This window comes from Solenopsis invicta, chromosome 8 (genome assembly GCF_016802725.1).
Source record: "Solenopsis invicta isolate M01_SB chromosome 8, UNIL_Sinv_3.0, whole genome shotgun sequence".
In the NCBI taxonomy this organism is placed as follows: Eukaryota; Metazoa; Arthropoda; class Insecta; order Hymenoptera; family Formicidae; genus Solenopsis; species Solenopsis invicta.
In genome coordinates this window covers 919,031-937,491 of record NC_052671.1, presented here as the reverse complement: position 1 = coordinate 937,491, position 18,461 = coordinate 919,031, and the positions used below count along the sequence as shown (strand labels likewise).

The 18,461-nt window shown below is 33.4% G+C and overlaps 2 protein-coding genes across 10 annotated transcripts in view; one reads left to right on the top strand and one right to left on the bottom strand.

The window, feature by feature from the left end:
- The window catches only part of LOC105192859 (follistatin-related protein 5), a 41,077-nt gene extending 23,254 nt beyond the window's left edge, over positions 1-17,823 (top strand). For 3 of the 5 annotated variants that reach the window (XM_026134283.2, XM_026134282.2, XM_026134281.2), the window contains 16 exons: positions 6,017-6,118; positions 7,674-7,803; positions 9,760-10,038; positions 11,052-11,236; positions 11,702-11,836; positions 12,025-12,157; positions 12,679-12,839; positions 13,111-13,234; positions 13,608-13,901; positions 14,399-14,520; positions 14,600-14,737; positions 14,818-15,033; positions 15,226-15,376; positions 15,474-15,674; positions 15,902-16,048; positions 16,493-16,722. In XM_026134283.2, the coding sequence (XP_025990068.2) occupies positions 6,017-6,118; positions 7,674-7,803; positions 9,760-10,038; positions 11,052-11,236; positions 11,702-11,836; positions 12,025-12,157; positions 12,679-12,839; positions 13,111-13,234; positions 13,608-13,901; positions 14,399-14,520; positions 14,600-14,737; positions 14,818-15,033; positions 15,226-15,376; positions 15,474-15,674; positions 15,902-16,048; positions 16,493-16,722 (2,748 nt within the window). Of the gene's footprint in view, positions 1-6,016; positions 6,119-7,673; positions 7,804-9,759; positions 10,039-11,051; positions 11,237-11,701; positions 11,837-12,024; positions 12,158-12,678; positions 12,840-13,110; positions 13,235-13,607; positions 13,902-14,398; positions 14,521-14,599; positions 14,738-14,817; positions 15,034-15,225; positions 15,377-15,473; positions 15,675-15,901; positions 16,049-16,492 lie in introns of all 5 variants that reach the window. The other 2 variants (XM_026134280.2, XM_039452691.1) reach the window with 2 other exon arrangements.
- On the bottom strand, positions 547-3,971 carry LOC105192858 (hemolymph lipopolysaccharide-binding protein). Of its 5 annotated transcripts, none has more exons than XM_011157123.3 (3): positions 3,272-3,970; positions 2,309-2,891; positions 547-2,117 (listed from the first exon to the last, which is right to left on the bottom strand). In XM_011157123.3, exons 2-3 carry the CDS (start codon positions 2,786-2,788, stop codon positions 1,821-1,823), a joined length of 777 nt encoding a protein of 258 aa, XP_011155425.1. In that variant the 5' UTR covers positions 2,789-2,891; positions 3,272-3,970; the 3' UTR covers positions 547-1,820. The 5 variants fall into 5 exon arrangements, with proteins under 5 accessions (XP_011155425.1, XP_025990073.1, XP_039308628.1 ...); XM_026134288.2 differs by having other exon boundaries at positions 1,814-2,117; positions 2,309-2,836; positions 3,272-3,971; XM_039452694.1 differs by having other exon boundaries at positions 1,814-2,117; positions 3,397-3,971.
- Positions 17,824-18,461: the final 638 nt, after the last annotated feature.

Genomic DNA, 18,461 nt, shown 5'->3' with positions numbered 1-18,461 from the left:
TCGTTTTAAAATATTTTATATTTTATATAACGATACATAAAGAAAAGTTCCATTATACTCAAACCATTGTTAAAGACTGTGTTATAAGTATTAAGAAAAATTTTTTATTCAGCTGCATACTTTAGATTATAAAAAAATAATACTAAGTACCGACATTTGCGGAAAGCGGAAAAGAGAAAATAAAAATAAAAGAGAAAGAAATAAAGTTAGCCATCAACTTAATCTTAATTAACTCTTACTTAATGAGAGAAATTCTTTTTTCTATAAAAAAATCTATTTTTAAATAAAATAATTATAATAAAGCAATAAAGTAACTATATAAATGTAATTTCTAAGCATATTTTTTTCTCTTTAGAAATTTATAAAAATTAATTATTAGGTATAGAATGTCAATTTTGTTAAATTCTGAAAACAAAGGTACAATACATAGAAAAGCTAAAGACATACTGTATCTGACGTATTATTTATATCTATAAAAAATGTTGAAAAAATTATCTAAACATATAAGATTTAAGAATATAGAACATTGATTAGGAGTAAAGAACATTACATTTTTAATTGCGGAATAATATTGTAAAGCCACATAATGCACGATAAACAATAACGTTCATGTTACATATCTATTGTATCTATAATAATTTCAACATATTGTAGTAAATAATTATTTACGTTCAATATTTCAGTTTGTATGTAATGAGAAGATAGTAATTATCATCCCCTATTCGGTCTAGTTTCGCTGGTCGTCTGGTTTCTCTAGTGCTATGATTTTCAGCACAAGTATAACATTGCATTTGAAATTAGCTCCGTCTTCATTTTCTGTGCGCTTCTCAATTTCAAGCGCAATTTAGCGAGGATTCAGCAAAATCAAAAACCACAAGTTATACTGCTGTGCCGTAAATATCGGCTTACATCGTTCGTAACATCGGCTTGCATTGCTGCACTCTCTATCGATGCCTCTATAAATTCTTTATTCTTCGAAACGTAACGCGCGTGCTATATTTCCTATAAACATAAATCGCGAAGGTTCGTAAGTTATACTTTGGCTGTAGCGTGTAAGGTTAAAGTACTCTCGTAAAAATAGAGATTCAGATAAAAATATTGATCCGATTTAACGCAAAGGTACAAAAGGATTCAACAAACTGACATGTTGTTGATTTGTAAATAATCGCTTACGAATCGTTGCACTTTTGCGGTAATATTTTAACGCAAAATTCTCACCCTACCGTAAACTCACGTAACATAACTCAACGCGTAATAGTACCGTTGTACAACGCGGAAACTTGCAATGTCCAAACTTCAGAAATACAACTGTATTGTATAGAAACAAGCAACTAACTAGACTCGCTAATTTTAACATTGATAATACAACTAAATAATCAAAAAGTCATTTACCTGTTTGCATTTTTATTAGAGTAAAGACACACGTAGAACGTACATATAGAAAAAAAATGGTACAAATTTTTCGATAGTCTAAAGAAATCTAGGAAAATGTTACATTTACACATAAGATGTATTATATATATTAGACTTGTGTTTTTTTTTGTAATTTTATTGAGGTGAATGACTTATCGTAGAAAATGGCAGAAACTTGGAATTTCCAGCGAGATATTAAATATTTAAAAAACATTAAAAGAAGATGTACATACATCTTAGTGCGCTCATGGTTTATCATGGCTGCATTCTGCAAACGTCATTTATGAAGGATCTTTCTCAAGCGCATATTATATGCATAATAAGTGCCATAAACGCATTAAGATGTTGCACATAAATTTTACGCTACGCTTAATTTTTACATGCGTACTGAACCGCCGCTTTTTTTCTCAATGTAAAACTCGTATCTGCGGAAGTTCACAAAAGAATGGAAATTGTACGTCGCACGCGACGTCGTCCATGCTACCCTCTCTCATGAGGGCACCACAGTGCTGTTTGCCGCCTCCGTTGTCGGGTTGTCCACCCCATTTATCGCTCCAGATGGTAAAACCAGTTTTGGCCAATGAATCGCCTAACACCGAGACCCACTCGCCTTCCGTATAAAGATCATGTATGCCTAAAAAGGCCTCATTTGGATACACTGCACCTCTGATCGGTCCGGAATGATTAAATAAGTTTAACAATATCTGAAAGAAGATTAACGTATTATACGGACATATAACTAATTAATTAGTTGTGTCTTAATAATCGTTATTCATTATGACATCTTTATGTGCATCTTGCAAACAATCTTTTGTTCGAAAGAAATTTTAGTTTAAGGATTGATTGTTGCACATTGCATAATCAATAATAATTAGTAATAGGATTAGAGACTTACACGCTCCTCGGCGAGAGAATTGATGATGGCGAGATGGCCACCCTCCTCGTTACAGATCTTCCTCGCGTTGTTCCATGTGGCGGCCCTCGTGTGCAACTTATGCGCGCCCATACCCAATGTGTAATGATAATCGTCTCTCATCGGGGCGTTACGCATGGCCGTGTTGCATGTGCATATCATACCGTGCACCATCATGTTCTGAGTGTAGAACTGCTCGAGATGGTGCTTTTGCTGCGTCGTCCAGTCCGATTGTCCGGGGATCGTCGAGCTATTGAACGATGTCAAGCACGGGCAGGCGAATTCCGGATTATTGATGCTCGTGGTCGCGTCCCGTTCGCCCCTGTTCTGACTCTCAGCGACGGTGGAGGTCGTCGTCTGTTCGGGGAAGCCGTATCCATTCGACGGTGCGGCCAAGACAAACGACTCCAAGTGAACGCCAAACAGCGCGATGCAACCGACGAGTAAGAAGTACACCATCATTCTTCCCACGAATTCGTCGCTCTTCGAAGATTAGCCTTGCAAACTACTCTACCGAGATCCGCGACCGAGTAATCGTCGAGTTTGCAAATAAAATAGAAATTCTCTTTTCACATAAAAGGAAGGAAGAGATTAGAAACTATTTTTAATTAATAACAATATAGAAATTTATGATTAATAATAATATATGAATTATTTCGAAGCGAAACAGAGTTGGTCATTTCAAAATGATTTATAAATGATTCTTCGAGTCACTGATTATCGAGAAAATACAAAAATTTTGTTAATATAACAAAGACAAAATATACAAAATTTGTTTAATGATACTAAAAAGATGAGAGAAATTAGAATTAGAATGATACCGCAATAATAGTTTTATTATATAGCGTGACACATGAAGAAAGTTAATACAAGATTTAATAAATTTAATAATAAATAATAAAATATATATGTATATAAAGTTACGTATATAAAAACGTTAATTACCTTGTGTTTGGAGAATTTTATTAAATATTCACAAAAAATCTCCAAGTTCAAAGGAAAATTAAACAATCACTTTAGATTTCTAACTTATTTGGCTTTGAAAACTGCTTAAAGAAACATATGCTTACCAAGCGGAGATCAAAGAAGAACTGAGGCCTCCTTGTATTTTGTCAGCCCCTATGTTCCTACCCAACTGCTCGGCAGACTATTAAGACAAGCTGAATGACCCACCCAAAAAGACTACAGTGTTCTATCATCAGCAATCGTTCAAGGACTGACAACAGTGGCTCGCAAACACACGATCGCCTTATGCTCTACATCTGTTCGTAAGACCAAGTTAAATTGAACATTCAGAACGATTGAGAAGATTGTCTCTCAATTCATTATTTTTGGAAGAAGATATCTTAAATAAAAGGGATTTAATTAAGAAATTAAGTGCTCCGAAATGATGAGAAAATCATTTAAAATCGGATTAAATCGACTATTAAATAAATTTTTTAATCTACATTTTCTTCGTTCTCTTACTTAACTCATATCTTTTTGACAAAGAGAGAAGGAAATATTTTAAGTGTAGTTATAAATATAATAAATATATAGTCACATATAATATATAACTGTATATAATATAATAAATTTATAGTATTACGATAACAAAAAAATTTCCAACAGTCCACAGTGGTGTTTCTTATTCAACATGCCGCTAACCACGTTCTGCATCGCGATCGATGTATTTTCGCATCTCGGTGAAAATCGTATGCGCTTGCATACGATATCTTGCAATTCGTACACAAGTGCTATTCTTAACGGTAAATTTCCCAGTGCTGCGTATAAAACATAGACCAGCCACGCGCTCGAAGTTAATCGGAAGATTTAAGATGGGCCAACCTCTACCGTGTAAACGTCTCCGGAATATAGCACTGTAAATTTTCTGGCATACAGAATCGTGATTTCTCTCTCTCTCTCTCTCTCTCTCTCTCTCTCTCTCTCTCTCTCTCTCTCTCTCTCTCTCTCCTCCCCTCCCTATTCTTTTCGCGGTAAATATATCGGAAAAGTTGGTATAACAGCCTCAGTGAATTAGAAGAACATAAATTACGAACGATTAGATGATTGGAAAAAAGTATAACTTGCTAGCGATATTAAATGGGGTTAAATTCTGGACGGACGAAATAACGTGCTACTGTAGCCTAGTATAAAATTCGCTCTATCTACAGGAAAACAAAAATATTTGTATTTTGTTGTACTGAACAACACTATATCCTGTATTTTTTGTTTTGTTATAATTATTTGAATAAAATCTAAAATTCAAATTTGATGAATTCTAAGAAAATACATATTTACATACATACATTTGCATAAAAAAAAGTAAAAAGATAAAAACTAAAAATATGATTTTCATTGTAATAAAAAAATACATATACAGGAGGAGATGCTTATACATATGTGTACTAGGAGAAAAAATTTATTGTTTTCACCAAAAGCTATTTAGTTCAAGCATTTGTAACAAGCAAATATTTTATCTTATATAATAAAAAAGTTAGTATAGTTTCTATAAAATACATAAAAAATAAATTAAAAAACATCTGTTACTAACTAAACAGCTTTGCATTTTGCATTTCGATACATTTCATCCCAAAAATATTGCTATCATTATATGTACCAAGGCTTTTAATTATAAAACACAAATATATAATAAAAGAGCCTAGCCGGATGCACTGGCTAACGACTTTGTTTATTTATATGAAATTAACAGTATCAATTTCGACTTTATATCTGGTCATTTTCAATGTTCTATCTAACATTAATTTTAAAAAAACAATAATCGCATTTAATTTACCTAAATTATAAATTATCGGAGACAACCCGATCAAATAATTGTAATACATAAAAAAAGTATTTAAATATTTAGTTTAGTAGAAACAAATATTTTTATACATGTATTTTACAGTAGAAATTAAATTTTTTATATAAAACAAAATAATAAATTGTTGTTAAAAATATCCGCAACTAGACAGTTTTCAATTAAGACATTAAATTATTTTTTTCTCTCTAGTGTGCAGCTTTCTTATTAATAGAAACTTTAACGTCTAAATTAAAAATATCTATTCTAATTTAACATGAACTTACATATAAATTTCTACAATATGTACTTTTACTTGTACAGTAACTGTTAAATAACAATTTAATAACTTTATAATTCATTATTATATCTGCATGTGCAACGAGGTGAAATAAAAATAACATTTATCTCTTTTATCATATAATATTATTATTAACATTGTTATTCATTTTATAATATATACGTTAAATGCTTTTCTGCGCTTTTGATTTACTTAATTATATTTGAACACAACATTGAAGAAGATCATTTGATAAAGGTCAAAACATTTATCTTTGTTTTCGTACACTAAATTTAAATTGTATACATCTCATCTGAAAGTTATTTATAATTAACAGCATCAACAACCAGCCTGATTCTTATAGCCATTTTGTTTTGTATTAAAAATAAAAAATATTTTTATCTTTTCTTGTTAATCAATCAAAGTCGATTTTATTTCTGTAATCGTTGTTTTTTATCGAAGAAAACCGATTTAGTCATTATTAGTAATTTATATTATTTTAATCGTATTTTAATCAATCTAAGCTTGTATCTCATTTTTATTTACTCAGAGAAACAATAACAATAAAGTAAACAATATTAAAAAATAAGTCTAATGAGCAATTTCATATAATTTTTGATATACCTTTCAGATGCGACTAAAGCCCTGCCTCGTAACCTTCTATCTCCTGTTGCTTTCGATCGTCTCGACTTATATTGCCCCTGTACTTGGTTCTGATATACTTCGTTACAAGGTAAGTACTATGTATACATCTATCGACATTAATATCACGTAATTTCATTAAACTTTACAATGATTTCGCACTTTCACTGTTATATCTACTAAACAAAATGAAGAGATGTTTAAATTATTCGAACATGAATCAAATCAAATTAACTCAAATAACATTCGAGTTGATCGATTTAGATAAAATTTTTTTTGGTCTAATCTAAACTATTTAAATTTAATAGGTTCATATACAAATTATATACATATAAATTGACAATCTTATAAAATTATATTTAAAATAATTTTATATCACATAATTAATATTAATTTAATTTGAAATCTTGATTCGCACTTTCTACGAAATTATAAGTATCTTATTTCTGAAATAAAATTATTAGATATTTGTCTTATGTATCATACGGTATATTTATTTCTCTAAAACAGACTTTTAAAAAAATCAAAATTAAAAAATCATCTTAATCTTTTTATTTAATTAAAAAGATTAAGAAATTGAGCAAAAAGGAAAATTCTTAGATCGGAAAGCAATTGAGCAATCGAACGATTGATAATATTTTTTCGCATTTACTTCGTCAAACTTAAATTGAATATAATTGTGGCAGTTAGTTTTAATTAATTTTCTTATCTTTCTGTTCTCATAATCGATTTTTGATAATCCCCTCTTTAAAGGAACTTCAAAGATGCAGTAATAAAGGAGAAGCAAATTTCATAAGATAGGAATAATTAACGCTGCGTTTAAAGATTACATCTGAAATAAACTCACATATAAAGACGAGAGATCGGAAGGAAGATTAATGGATGAAATTAGGTTTCCTCCGGAAAGCTTTTCAGCGCTCGTTTCAATTTCAAGTCGCGACACAACTTATCGCCCGATTATACAAATCCCTCACGTCTCAGCTGTATCCTCTCGCCGTATTCTCTCTCATCCTCTTTCTCGGCGGCATTATTACTCGCATAAACCTTAGTCTGAAAGCTGATGACCGCTAGACGAGTACCCTCCTTACGGCAGATCTTCTTGGCTTCGCTCCAAGGAAGACGGTTCTCTCTCGCGTAATTTTCATCACCAGATAGTGGCCGTAATCCGTATCCAGCGGTATCCGTGTACATTTATCTGTGTACATTGACGTTGCGCCGTATTTACCTGAGCGAAATCGACCGTCGCCGCGTCGAGGGTGCACTCGACAGAGTCGGAGCGCATAGAGTCGACCGTCGACTCGATCCGGGAAGCGGCGAGTCCGCGTAACCACCCCTCGTTTCCTCGCGAGCACGGTCGACTTCCGGCGGAGCCGGCGCGACGGTGCCGGTGGTGGCTCGAAACGATACAAATCGTCCGACGACGAATAATTCACGAGAATACTTGGAATATTTTGAAATCTTCATAGACCGTAAAGAATGTGGCGCGACTCGCTAAGTAGTCGATTTGCATTCCCCGACTTCCACTTCTCTACGAGATTACTTCTACGAGATTACGATTAAAAAAAAAGCTGACATTGTTGTATTATTCTTACGAAACGTTTCACATACATGCGCGACTTACTCGACGTAACATTGGTTATTTTCAGCGCTCGAAACATCATTATTTTACGGTGGACAACGATGGCGTGTCGTCGGGCACCGAGAGTCCTCCATCCACCACGCCGACCTCTACGGATGATGAAGCCGCAGACTCGGAGAACCGGCACGTCCACAAGAGTGCGTAACCGCTAAATCCCCTCTCTACGTACATATCAATTAGTAATTCGTATGTCGTTGTGCCATTTGGGAAGTTTAATTAAACTGTGTATCTCTGGTCACAATTCGCCGGGACCGTACACATCGCGTTTACCTCGTGTCGTCATTAAACCAGGCCGTACGCCACTAAAATTGTGTAAAGCACCAATCCTGCTATCAACAAGATCACAATGACGTAAAAAAACGCACACATGACTGCGAGCTGCGAGAAGCGCTCACGTCGCAGTGCGAATAAAAAAAAAGAATAGCACGATCGGAAAATGATGGAATTTTTTTACTACGCATCATTTGTGCAGTAATACCTCTCTTCTTTTTATATTTTTTCTTAGCTTTTTACTTAGAATTGAAGGAAATTCGCCAATACCGGCACTCCATTTTGTTTTCGTGAATAATATTTCTTAAACAGAAACTAAAAATAATATTTAAAAAACGTAAGTGCAAACTAGAAAATGTCTTTTATCAGATGTTTTTATAATACTATTTTGTATTAATTATAGGGTTGACAATTATCCGTTTATCCGGATATTCGGATATCCGAGATAGAGATAGATCCGAGATTAAATATCCGATTGAAGCGGATATTTTTTAGATAAGATGAAAAAAAATAATCCGGATTGATTCGGATATCCGGATCTTCATATTCTATCCGAAATATTTGGATATAGAATCCGGATAATATCATTATCCGGATACTCGGATATCCGGATATCCATAGATTCGGATGAAATCGTCAACCCTAATTAATTAATATTTTTGAACCATAATCCTGAAGCGTCTGAGAATTTCGACCCTAAAACTGACACCCTAGACATATTAAACGATAATATTTATAAAATTAAAAGACCAGAAATATATCTTTCCAATTTATTAGTACATACATACATTGCATTCGACGATATTTTTCCTATATTGAAGTATTTAAAAAAATGTTGAAAAATTCATGAAATATTTATTAACATTGTAATTGAAGATTTCGTAGTCATAATTTATTTTCACAGAGAGGTGGTCCACTTTACATTGCACAGCGATTTTATGTTTCAACCTGCATTACGAGGAAAATATGAAAGAGAAAAATATAGACAAAATAGTTTTAGAAATCTACAAACATGTAAAACGTTCTGATATTATCAATAATATACTCGTTATTATTTCAACTAAGCAAGAAAAAATAATGCAAATTTTATTTTTGTGTTCCAAGAATTTGTTTTTAACAAATTTTACATACAATAGAAAGAAGCTATGTATTTTTCTACATACATAGTTTGGGATTTTTATTTTTCTAATTATTTAAGCAAATTATGTTTTTATCAAGCAACTGAATTAATACAGTGCAATGTATAGTTTTCGAGAAATACGGCGGTGCCGCTTTAAGAGGGGTGGGCGACAGTATTGGCAACTTTCCTCCATGTTATATCAAATTATAGCTTCAAAATAACATCGCTTGCAAAGCTCTTCTGTGAAGTTGTTCGCTGTTTATTATCCACTTGGCGATAATAAAACTGTCGCAAATCGTAACGTAAGAGGAAAAGAGAATATTGAAGACGTAGAGTAAGGAAAAGGAATATCCCGAAATGATTTGGCAGTTATGGCAGTATTCTAAGATTGCGATCTAAGGGGGTTGCGCAGAGGGTGATTTATTGCAACAAGATAGAACGGTCGCATTACCGAGGATGATCGGCAATTTTATCGTGAATGGAGGCGTATATTCGTGGCGCAAGGTATTCCCCTTTCGCACATATAAGATCCCGTCATCAATCGCGCGCGCTTGTAACATACGGCTGACGGGAAACATTCGCGCACCCCCGCCGCGGCCGCCACCGCGGTCGCATATCCAAGATTGCGATATCCCGATACGCAACGTATCTCGCGGGGGCGGCAGGGCCGTTAGCGGAGATGCAATATTTTCCGCTCTTTCAGACGACAACGACGACGACGACGACGACGACGACGACAACGACAACGGTGACGATCCGTGCCTGGTGAAGTATTGCGGCGCGGGCAGAGAGTGCCAGATCTCCGCGGACGGCGAGGAGATCGTCGCCGCGTGCGTCTGCGTTCGAAGATGCGCGCGAAGACATCGACCGGTCTGTGCGAGCAATGGCAGGGTATACGTCAATCACTGCGAGATGCACCGCGCGGCCTGCAACGCCGGCACGCCGTTAACCGCGCGAAGACTCGCCAGATGCCTCAGCAATGGTGAGCACGTGCTCGACATATGTTTCTTCCTTACGCGTGCATGGAAAAAATATCTCTTTAAATCCTCTAAGGCGACGCATTTCCATGTACAGAATATTTCCAGATTTTCATCGATCAACTTGAATCTAAATCAAGAGACTTGAAGCGAGAAAAGGTTTGCTCTGTTTTCGAACATGGAATCACTGGCCATTTGAATATTGTTTTATGTCGAATATAAAAAATCCTTTTTAAATTCTTGATTCTTCTCTAATCCTTTTTAAATTTTGGGAGAGATCTCTCACTAGCTTGAAATCGATTTTTGTATTTTAGATTCTAACGAAATAAAAAAAGCGCTGGAGTTTATCGACCTCACGCGACGTACGCTGAACTCTGGCTATATTTAAAATTAATTATCTATTTATTTAACTTAAAATTGATTATTGGATTTGACTTTATTTAATTACTTAACCGAAATAATCAGAAGCTGAGCTTAATAGCAAATGAATAAAATAAATCAATTAATACACCATTAACTAGGTTTCATAATCGTAAATTATTAATACAATTTGACCTGAGATCTTATTAGGAACGAGATATGTTATTATACATGAACCAATATATATTGTATGGTTAATCGCGACTTGTGACGTTTTTAATCTAGTAATGCATTTATAATCGTCTACTTATAAAACTTTTTAATTGGTAATCAGAGCAGAGATTAAATTTATAAGTATAACAGCGTATAAATCTTACGAGACACATCAAATAAAGATTAGCCAAATCTTTGCCAATAACTTTTAACTTTAATTCGTTGTTTACTCTAACAATAAAGGAAAAAAGAAACCGCGATCCTTTAGCAGACTCACGAAACTTTGGTTTCATTATTAACTCAATAATAACTTGGAAGTTTTCTATCAATTTATGGCAGCCGCGCAGCAGCCCAGTTTGTTAAGAGTTGTAACGACAAGAAGAAAAAAAGAGATGTCGTTACATGAGAACTCAAAGTTCATGATGGAATGTTCCATCATTTCCAGGTAATTACAGCGCGCAGGCACGAAAGGATTTCTTCGCGTACCATGTCTCCTCGAAAAGCAAGACTACCGCTAAGTACGCCAAGTCCAAGAATAAGATGAAGCATCATCCGGAGGGCAAATCGATCTCACGAAAGAACGGTCACGGTATCGAGGAGTGTTCGGCACAAGAATACGAGATTATGAAAGTATGTTATTGATTTCATTCCCCGCGATACAATAATTTCCAATTTGAGACGTAGGAAATTTTAACGACATGGTCTCTTACCAAAAAGCGCTCCCCTATATTCCTCACTTGCAAATAGATGACTTTATTTATTATTAATACTGATCTGGTGGTTGAATTCAGATATAGCTCCGATAAAGAAGTTACTGGGTCGTATGAAACAAAAATGGTTATGAATCTGTTATTAAATCGTGACACGCGAATAATACTCCATCTTCTTTTATCAAATAACGATGATATCGAGATTTCTTTGTGTAAAATGCAGAAAAATTATACATGAAGGAACGTCGATTAAAAATATCTTGTTTAAATTTATTTCTGATTTTTCTTGTTAATAGTTTATCTATAACACGTTTCAATAAACTTTATTAAAGCGTAATCGGGCTATACTTGGATTTTGTTTTTATTCTATATTTATTCGCCGTAGGACAACTTACTTCTGTATAGCCACGCCAGATTAATGGCCGAGGATAATCACAGCAAGGAATACTTGGTCAGCATCATGTTTTCCCACTACGACAGAAACAACGATGGCAATTTGGAGCGGGAAGAGCTCGTGCAGGTGATTTAACAATGAATACACTTTTCTTCGTATAATGTTTCTTCATTAGCGTTTTCTCCCGAGCTAACTAAATTGAAGGAAAAGTACTTGCGATGAGATTTATTTGACGGCCATTACCTTAACGATAGTAACACAATTTTGCCATTGCACAAGTATCCCGCGAATAACACGCTCTTTCGAACATTTAGATCGCCAAGGAAGAAAACATGGAAGAGCTATGCGCGGGTTGCAATTTGAGCCACATGATCAGTTACGATGACGCCGATGGTGACGGCAAGTTGAACGTTAACGAATTCTACATGGCCTTCAGCAAGCTTTACAGTGAGTATCGTTTTATCATCCATTTATCATCCAAATGGACAATTCACAAAATTTCTAAATCGACGACAAAGATAACGTGTAATTACATTAATAAAATTCAATTCAAATCGATTTAATCCTTTCAACTAATTTCTTCCATTTAAAGCATTTAACATTTTCCTAGCTCAAATATTTGTTTACTATCGAAAATTGTTCCTTCAGGTAGTGTACCTGATAATTTTATGAAACGTAATCTTATTGCCGCGATTGGCGTGATTAAATTCAGTAATTAACCATTTGCGAATAATTTTCTTCTGCCAATCCGTGTTATAATGGTCTCAATGCAGGACGCATTGTCCATAGACAATAGCGTCACCGTAAATTGTCAGACTGCACACGTGACCGGCACAGTGCCATCGCGCATATATAAACGACCGCGAGGAATTATTATGCAAAGTTTGTACGGCGAACGATCGTCCATTCAATTTGGCCGAAGTATAACGTACACATAATATACGCGAGGATGGCTCTGATCTGTGCAGGTGTATCGGTGGTATCGTTGGATAAATCCCTCGAAGTGAATCACATATCCGCGCGAGTCGGGGACAACGTTGAGATTAAGTGCGACGTCACGGGAACACCACCTCCGCCTTTGGTCTGGCGTCGTTATGGCACGGACGTGGAAACCCTCAGCGAACCGGAGGTATTCTGTTCGAATGAAATAATTCGATCTCTGCCCTTAGCCCTTAGCCCTGCGCATGTAACATCATTTATATATATTATTATAGACCGCTCGCGCTATTTAAATAACAAAAAATCGCCTATTCCTTCACTTTTCTTTATTGCAATTAATAAATAATCGTTTTAAAAATATATTTATTTTTTTTTTTACTCTTGCTTACTTGTTTTCTTTTATTCTTTCAAACGAAGATTGAAATGAGAGAATTAAGAAAACGCAAACGGACACTTTGTAGATTCGCGTTCTCAACGACGGCAGTCTCTATCTGACAAATGTGCAGTTGGAACATGCTGGTAATTACACGTGCCACGCTCTCAGGAACCAGGACGTGGTGCAAACTCACATGCTCACCATATACAGTAAGCTTTTTAAATGAAATAATACAACTTACAGTAGATATTTGTATCGTATTTCGATCCTCCTTTGGAAAACGAAAAATTGTCCAGTTATATAATTGATCTACATCGAAAAGCAAACAAAATTCCAATTTATATAATATATAATAATTTATTAGGCTACTCCAAATTTACTAGAACTATTTTTTTTATATCTACAGATTGTTTAATAAATTTTATAAATAACTTTTATAAATATATGTAATAAAGATTATTTCCTTCAGTTATTAAATACAAATATGAAATTGAAAAAAATTATCTTCAAGGATAATAAAATACTGTCGATCAATTGAAGAAAGTAATTCATGTTTAAAATAATTGAAAATAACATCCCTAGCCGTACCCGAAGTCAGAGTGACACCACAGTTCCAATCCAAGCGACCGAAGGGAACAGCGAAGATGAGGTGCCATGTGATAGGTGAGCCTCTCCCACGTGTAAGATGGCTGAAAAACGACAAACCCCTAAGCGAGGATCAGCCAGACAAGTACGAAGTGATCGGGAACGGTACCAAATTGCTAATCAGGAAGGTCGATTATGCTGACACCGGGGCTTATATGTGTGAAGCGACCAGCGCTGGAGGACTAACGAGAGACATCAGCAGTTTAGTGATTCAGGAGCAACCTACACCGAGTGAGTAAAGGGCAACCTCTTGCTCCGAGGACTCATAACATTAATCTATTACGGAAATATATTTAATTAAAAAAATATTATTTAATCTAATAGCAGAGAGTGTTACTGGCATTTTCTCTTGCATCAATATTCGTCAATAATGCACTCAGAGAAAAATTATGTTTAAATGAAATTGTTTTTTTAACTTGTTTTTCCAAGTTAAAGCAAAAATATCTTTGAAAAAAATAAAAATTTATCTGATTTCAAGAAAGGACGTTACTAAACTGTTTTTAAGTAAATAAATTACTTATTTAACTTAAACAGATAATTTTTTAATTCAAAAAAAGTACAGAAATATAAAAAATAATTATTTAGTTATTCTGCTTTTAAAAATATATTTCTTTCGTTTAAAAAAAAATGGCGTTGCACCTCTTCTTTGAGTGTGTTCTATCATCATTAGTTATAATTTTATTTATTACCTTATCACAACTTTAATTAATATGAAAATCTTAATGCAGTTGCGACAGACGAAGAGCGCAGATTCTTATCTTTTCACGAGTGGGGTATTTTAGTGTACGAGCCGTCTACTTGTCACGCGCTACACGAAATTCATTCCACAGACATCATACCTGGTACCCAGGTACAAAATCAATATATATATATATATATATATATACATTTTTGTTTTCTCTCACGACATTTTTGTCACCTTTACGCAGGAATACGTTTGCGGACCTAAAAATGTTCCGTGTTCTTGGGGACGTGCCATAAACGTTGCTGATAGATACGTGTATGTTAGTCAACCGGATAAAAACCGTGTGCTTGTGATCAGCGAAGTGCAAATGATGATAATCGATGTACGTGTATCGTTTTCTCTTTTATAAGAAAGAAACCAATCGATGGAGTATCATCAAAGAATTTCAATGTAATTTTTCAGGTAGTAGCTACAGACAAAAACCCAGTCGATTTGTGGTATGTACCAAATTTTGACTACGTCTGGATATTAAACTGGAGAAGTGAAATGGATGTCGGCATCAAGACCGTGCAAATAATCAAGGAAGCTGCTCAGCGAAAGAAACATCATACCATGAGACCAGAGCCTATCGATGCACAATTCGATCTTGTGAAAGGCTTGTATATTCCTCAGCAACAAGTATGTTGACCATTATCTTCATTTCTCAATATTGCGAAATGAAGCAAGCAGATTTTAAATCGCAAATAGAGCCTTATATTATGATTAAATATATGTTATTTAATTGAAAAAAAAAAAGAATATTACCGATTATTAAAAGAATAATGTATAACTGGTTATGTTATCTGTATCATAAAGACTTTTATTTCCTAGGATACAAAACACATATTCAAATACGGCTATGTCACCCATACGAATCAGCATGGGATGTATAAGCTAGATCTAGTCAACATGAGATACACTCGTACCGTGAACTTGGCCAGTTACAACTGCGTGCCAACAAGCATGGAATTCTCCGATCTCTGTAATATATTTTTCATTATTTGAACATTTTTCAAATTTTTGCTTATCTTATAATTTCTGATTCTGTCCAGTTAGATACAATAAGATTTTATTTCCAGATGGTTTTGTGATATTGGAATGCGAAGAGCCGATCACTGGTCGACCAACTGGTCAAGTACTATTAGACTACCTTACTGATAGTGTACTCGCTCATAAACCAAGTATTCTGGGAAAACCAGCGATTTCTCCCGATTCCAGATACCTGGTTACTCTAGACAAGCAAAACACCGGTGTCACTCTGGTGGTGCAAGAGATATTACGTAATACTACTTCGCTTTTTGCAGTTTTATTATAATAATATAGAACGAGATATAATTTTAAATACACTAATGAAATATTTGTATGAAAGACTATATGGAAATCTTGGACTTTTCGATTTGTTAATTTTAAAACAAACTTTTTTTAAATATTAAAATAATGATCAACTAAAAACTGGTTCAATTTGCAAATAACAATATATGTATTTTTTATTCATACTTTTTTTCAGCAAGCGGACTAAAATTCGCTTTTGACGTGAAAACAACTTTAAATATCAGCGACATTGCCTTCTATCCATCACAAACGACACATAGTTACGACATATATGCTTCGTCGATAGACAAAGAAGACATCCTCTTTTTAGATTTAACTACTGGTGAGATAATCTTCTTCGATTTCAAATTAAATATTTTTCTATTCTTTTTATAAGAAAAGGAATAATCTACCGATTCTCCTTTTATTTTTTGGAAAATAGTTAAACCATGCAATTGACATCTCAACCAACATCAACTAAATATACCTTTCTAATTAAACTTTAAATTAAAATGATACCAAATTGTTCTTAAAATTAATTTTTAATGTAGTTTTATCATCTATACAATCGTTCAAACCATTTGTTTGTTAAATTGTTCTGTTGACTAAAATATTTTTGTTTTATTAAAATGTTCGTTTACTTTAAAAAAGAAAAAAACATTTTACATACATATTTTATTTAAATACATTTTCATTCAAATGTTATTATTTTTCTTCAATTTTTTGCCGAATAAATTCCTGAAATGCAAAGCTATTAAAATAGAAACTAACACATCTGTCTTTTCAGGAAAAGTGGAAATGATAACAGGCGTGGGAAAAGCAACACCACCACATCTCACCAAATGGGGTAATCCAAATAGACCGATAATACAAAGCGGTATATTTGGTCGATATATGGTAAGCCCCTCCAACCAGGCGCTCTTTGTTCTCAATGGAGAGACCCGTACGGTGAATTGCGAGATTGGTGGCCTTATACATCCCGGCGCGATTGTTTGGTTCACTGTTTCATTGCGTTAATGAATGTAGCTTCGTGACGACGACAATACGAGACGTACGTATATAAATTGAGCGTAGGGATCCGAGCGGTACCAAAAGCTAGGTACCGAAAAACTTTAGGCGGAATTAAAAGTAATATAGAGAAATAAACTGCGATAAATGCTTTCATCTTCCCTAGATAGTTATTTTTAAAATAAATGTCTCACGTTTAAATATTTTGACTGCACTGTAATTAAAAAAAACAGCAACGTTAACTACAAAGTAGTAATTCCCGAGAGCGACATGATATCAACCGTGCAATATCTACGTAATATTTTAAAAGATTGATAAAAATTTGTCTATATAACAATTAAGATCTATTATTATTCAAAATTAGATATTGATAGATTTAAAAATTTATTTCATATCAATCAAATCAAATTATTTGAGTATTAATGAAGTATGAATATTAAAGGAAAAAAGACGAAACTGAGATGACAAACGATACAAATTTTTGAATCAATATCTATAATAACAGTTCTTAGTTGTTATATAGACAAAATTCTTATCAATATCTTTTAAAATATTATCACGGAACTATTGTAAAAAATAATACGAAATAATTTAATGAAATTGTCATGTATTATTATTCGCATGAAAAGAATTTTGTTAGTCAGACAATTTCACGTTTTTAGAATTGTGATAATAAAAATAAAATGTAAATTATTACGAATGCATATCAAATGTTAACTGCCAAATTATCAAATATTAATTATTTACAAATTTCACTATCGCTGTATCTTTGATGGACAAGCAGTCATAATACCAAGAATTTAAGTCAATATATTTTTTAGACCAAATCAGATTTTAATACCACAGATATTTGAAAATTACCTCTTATAATGAAAAAGTCACAATTGATGCAAAATATTTACAGCAATTGAATAGTAAAAATTCAAATTGCATCAATTTTAATTCTTGATCTGCACACGATACATGTTGACAATGTTTATCTAGAGAAGATGAAGAAATTATGTCATAACATCGAGTGTATGAGAATAATATGAGAATAACGAGCGATAAAAAACATAAACGACGAAAGAACGGCCGTAAGAGAGGAACAAAAAGAATAATATTAAGTTATATACATAACGTAAATGTAAGAAGATCGAAGTGTAAGCAGACTGCTATTAATTGTAGCATTAAGTGTATATGTTGAGTGAAGCAGATACACCAGTGAGAATAGCTCTCCAAGAGAGAAAAAATATTCTATTATAAATAGGGACCCGGACCAAACAAATATTTCGATTCGGTTACGGTTTAATAAAAAAGTGGAATTTCGGTTTCGATTTCTTAGCTAATGAAGAAAGCGAATTCTAGGTTCTTTCCGGTCATGATTACGATTCTTCTACAATTATTCTTTTCCTACATTTTTCAATTTTCTATTATACAATATAATTTTTTATGTGCCCGTATATTTCTATTATATGTAAACTAATATAAAAGAGAAAAAAAGAAAAATATAAAAATTATATTATTGAGATTAAAACAACAAAAAATATAAGATGAAATAATTTCTATATATATATATATATATATATATATATATATATGTGTATACAAAGAGAGAGAGAAACAATATCAACACATTCGAAATAATACTAATCTTTGTTAAAATTTTAAAAATACTTGATGGTGCTTCTCTATAATTAAAATTAAAAATTTATATAAACTATTATATAAACTTAAACATTTATTTTGTTCTATTTTTTATATTTTCG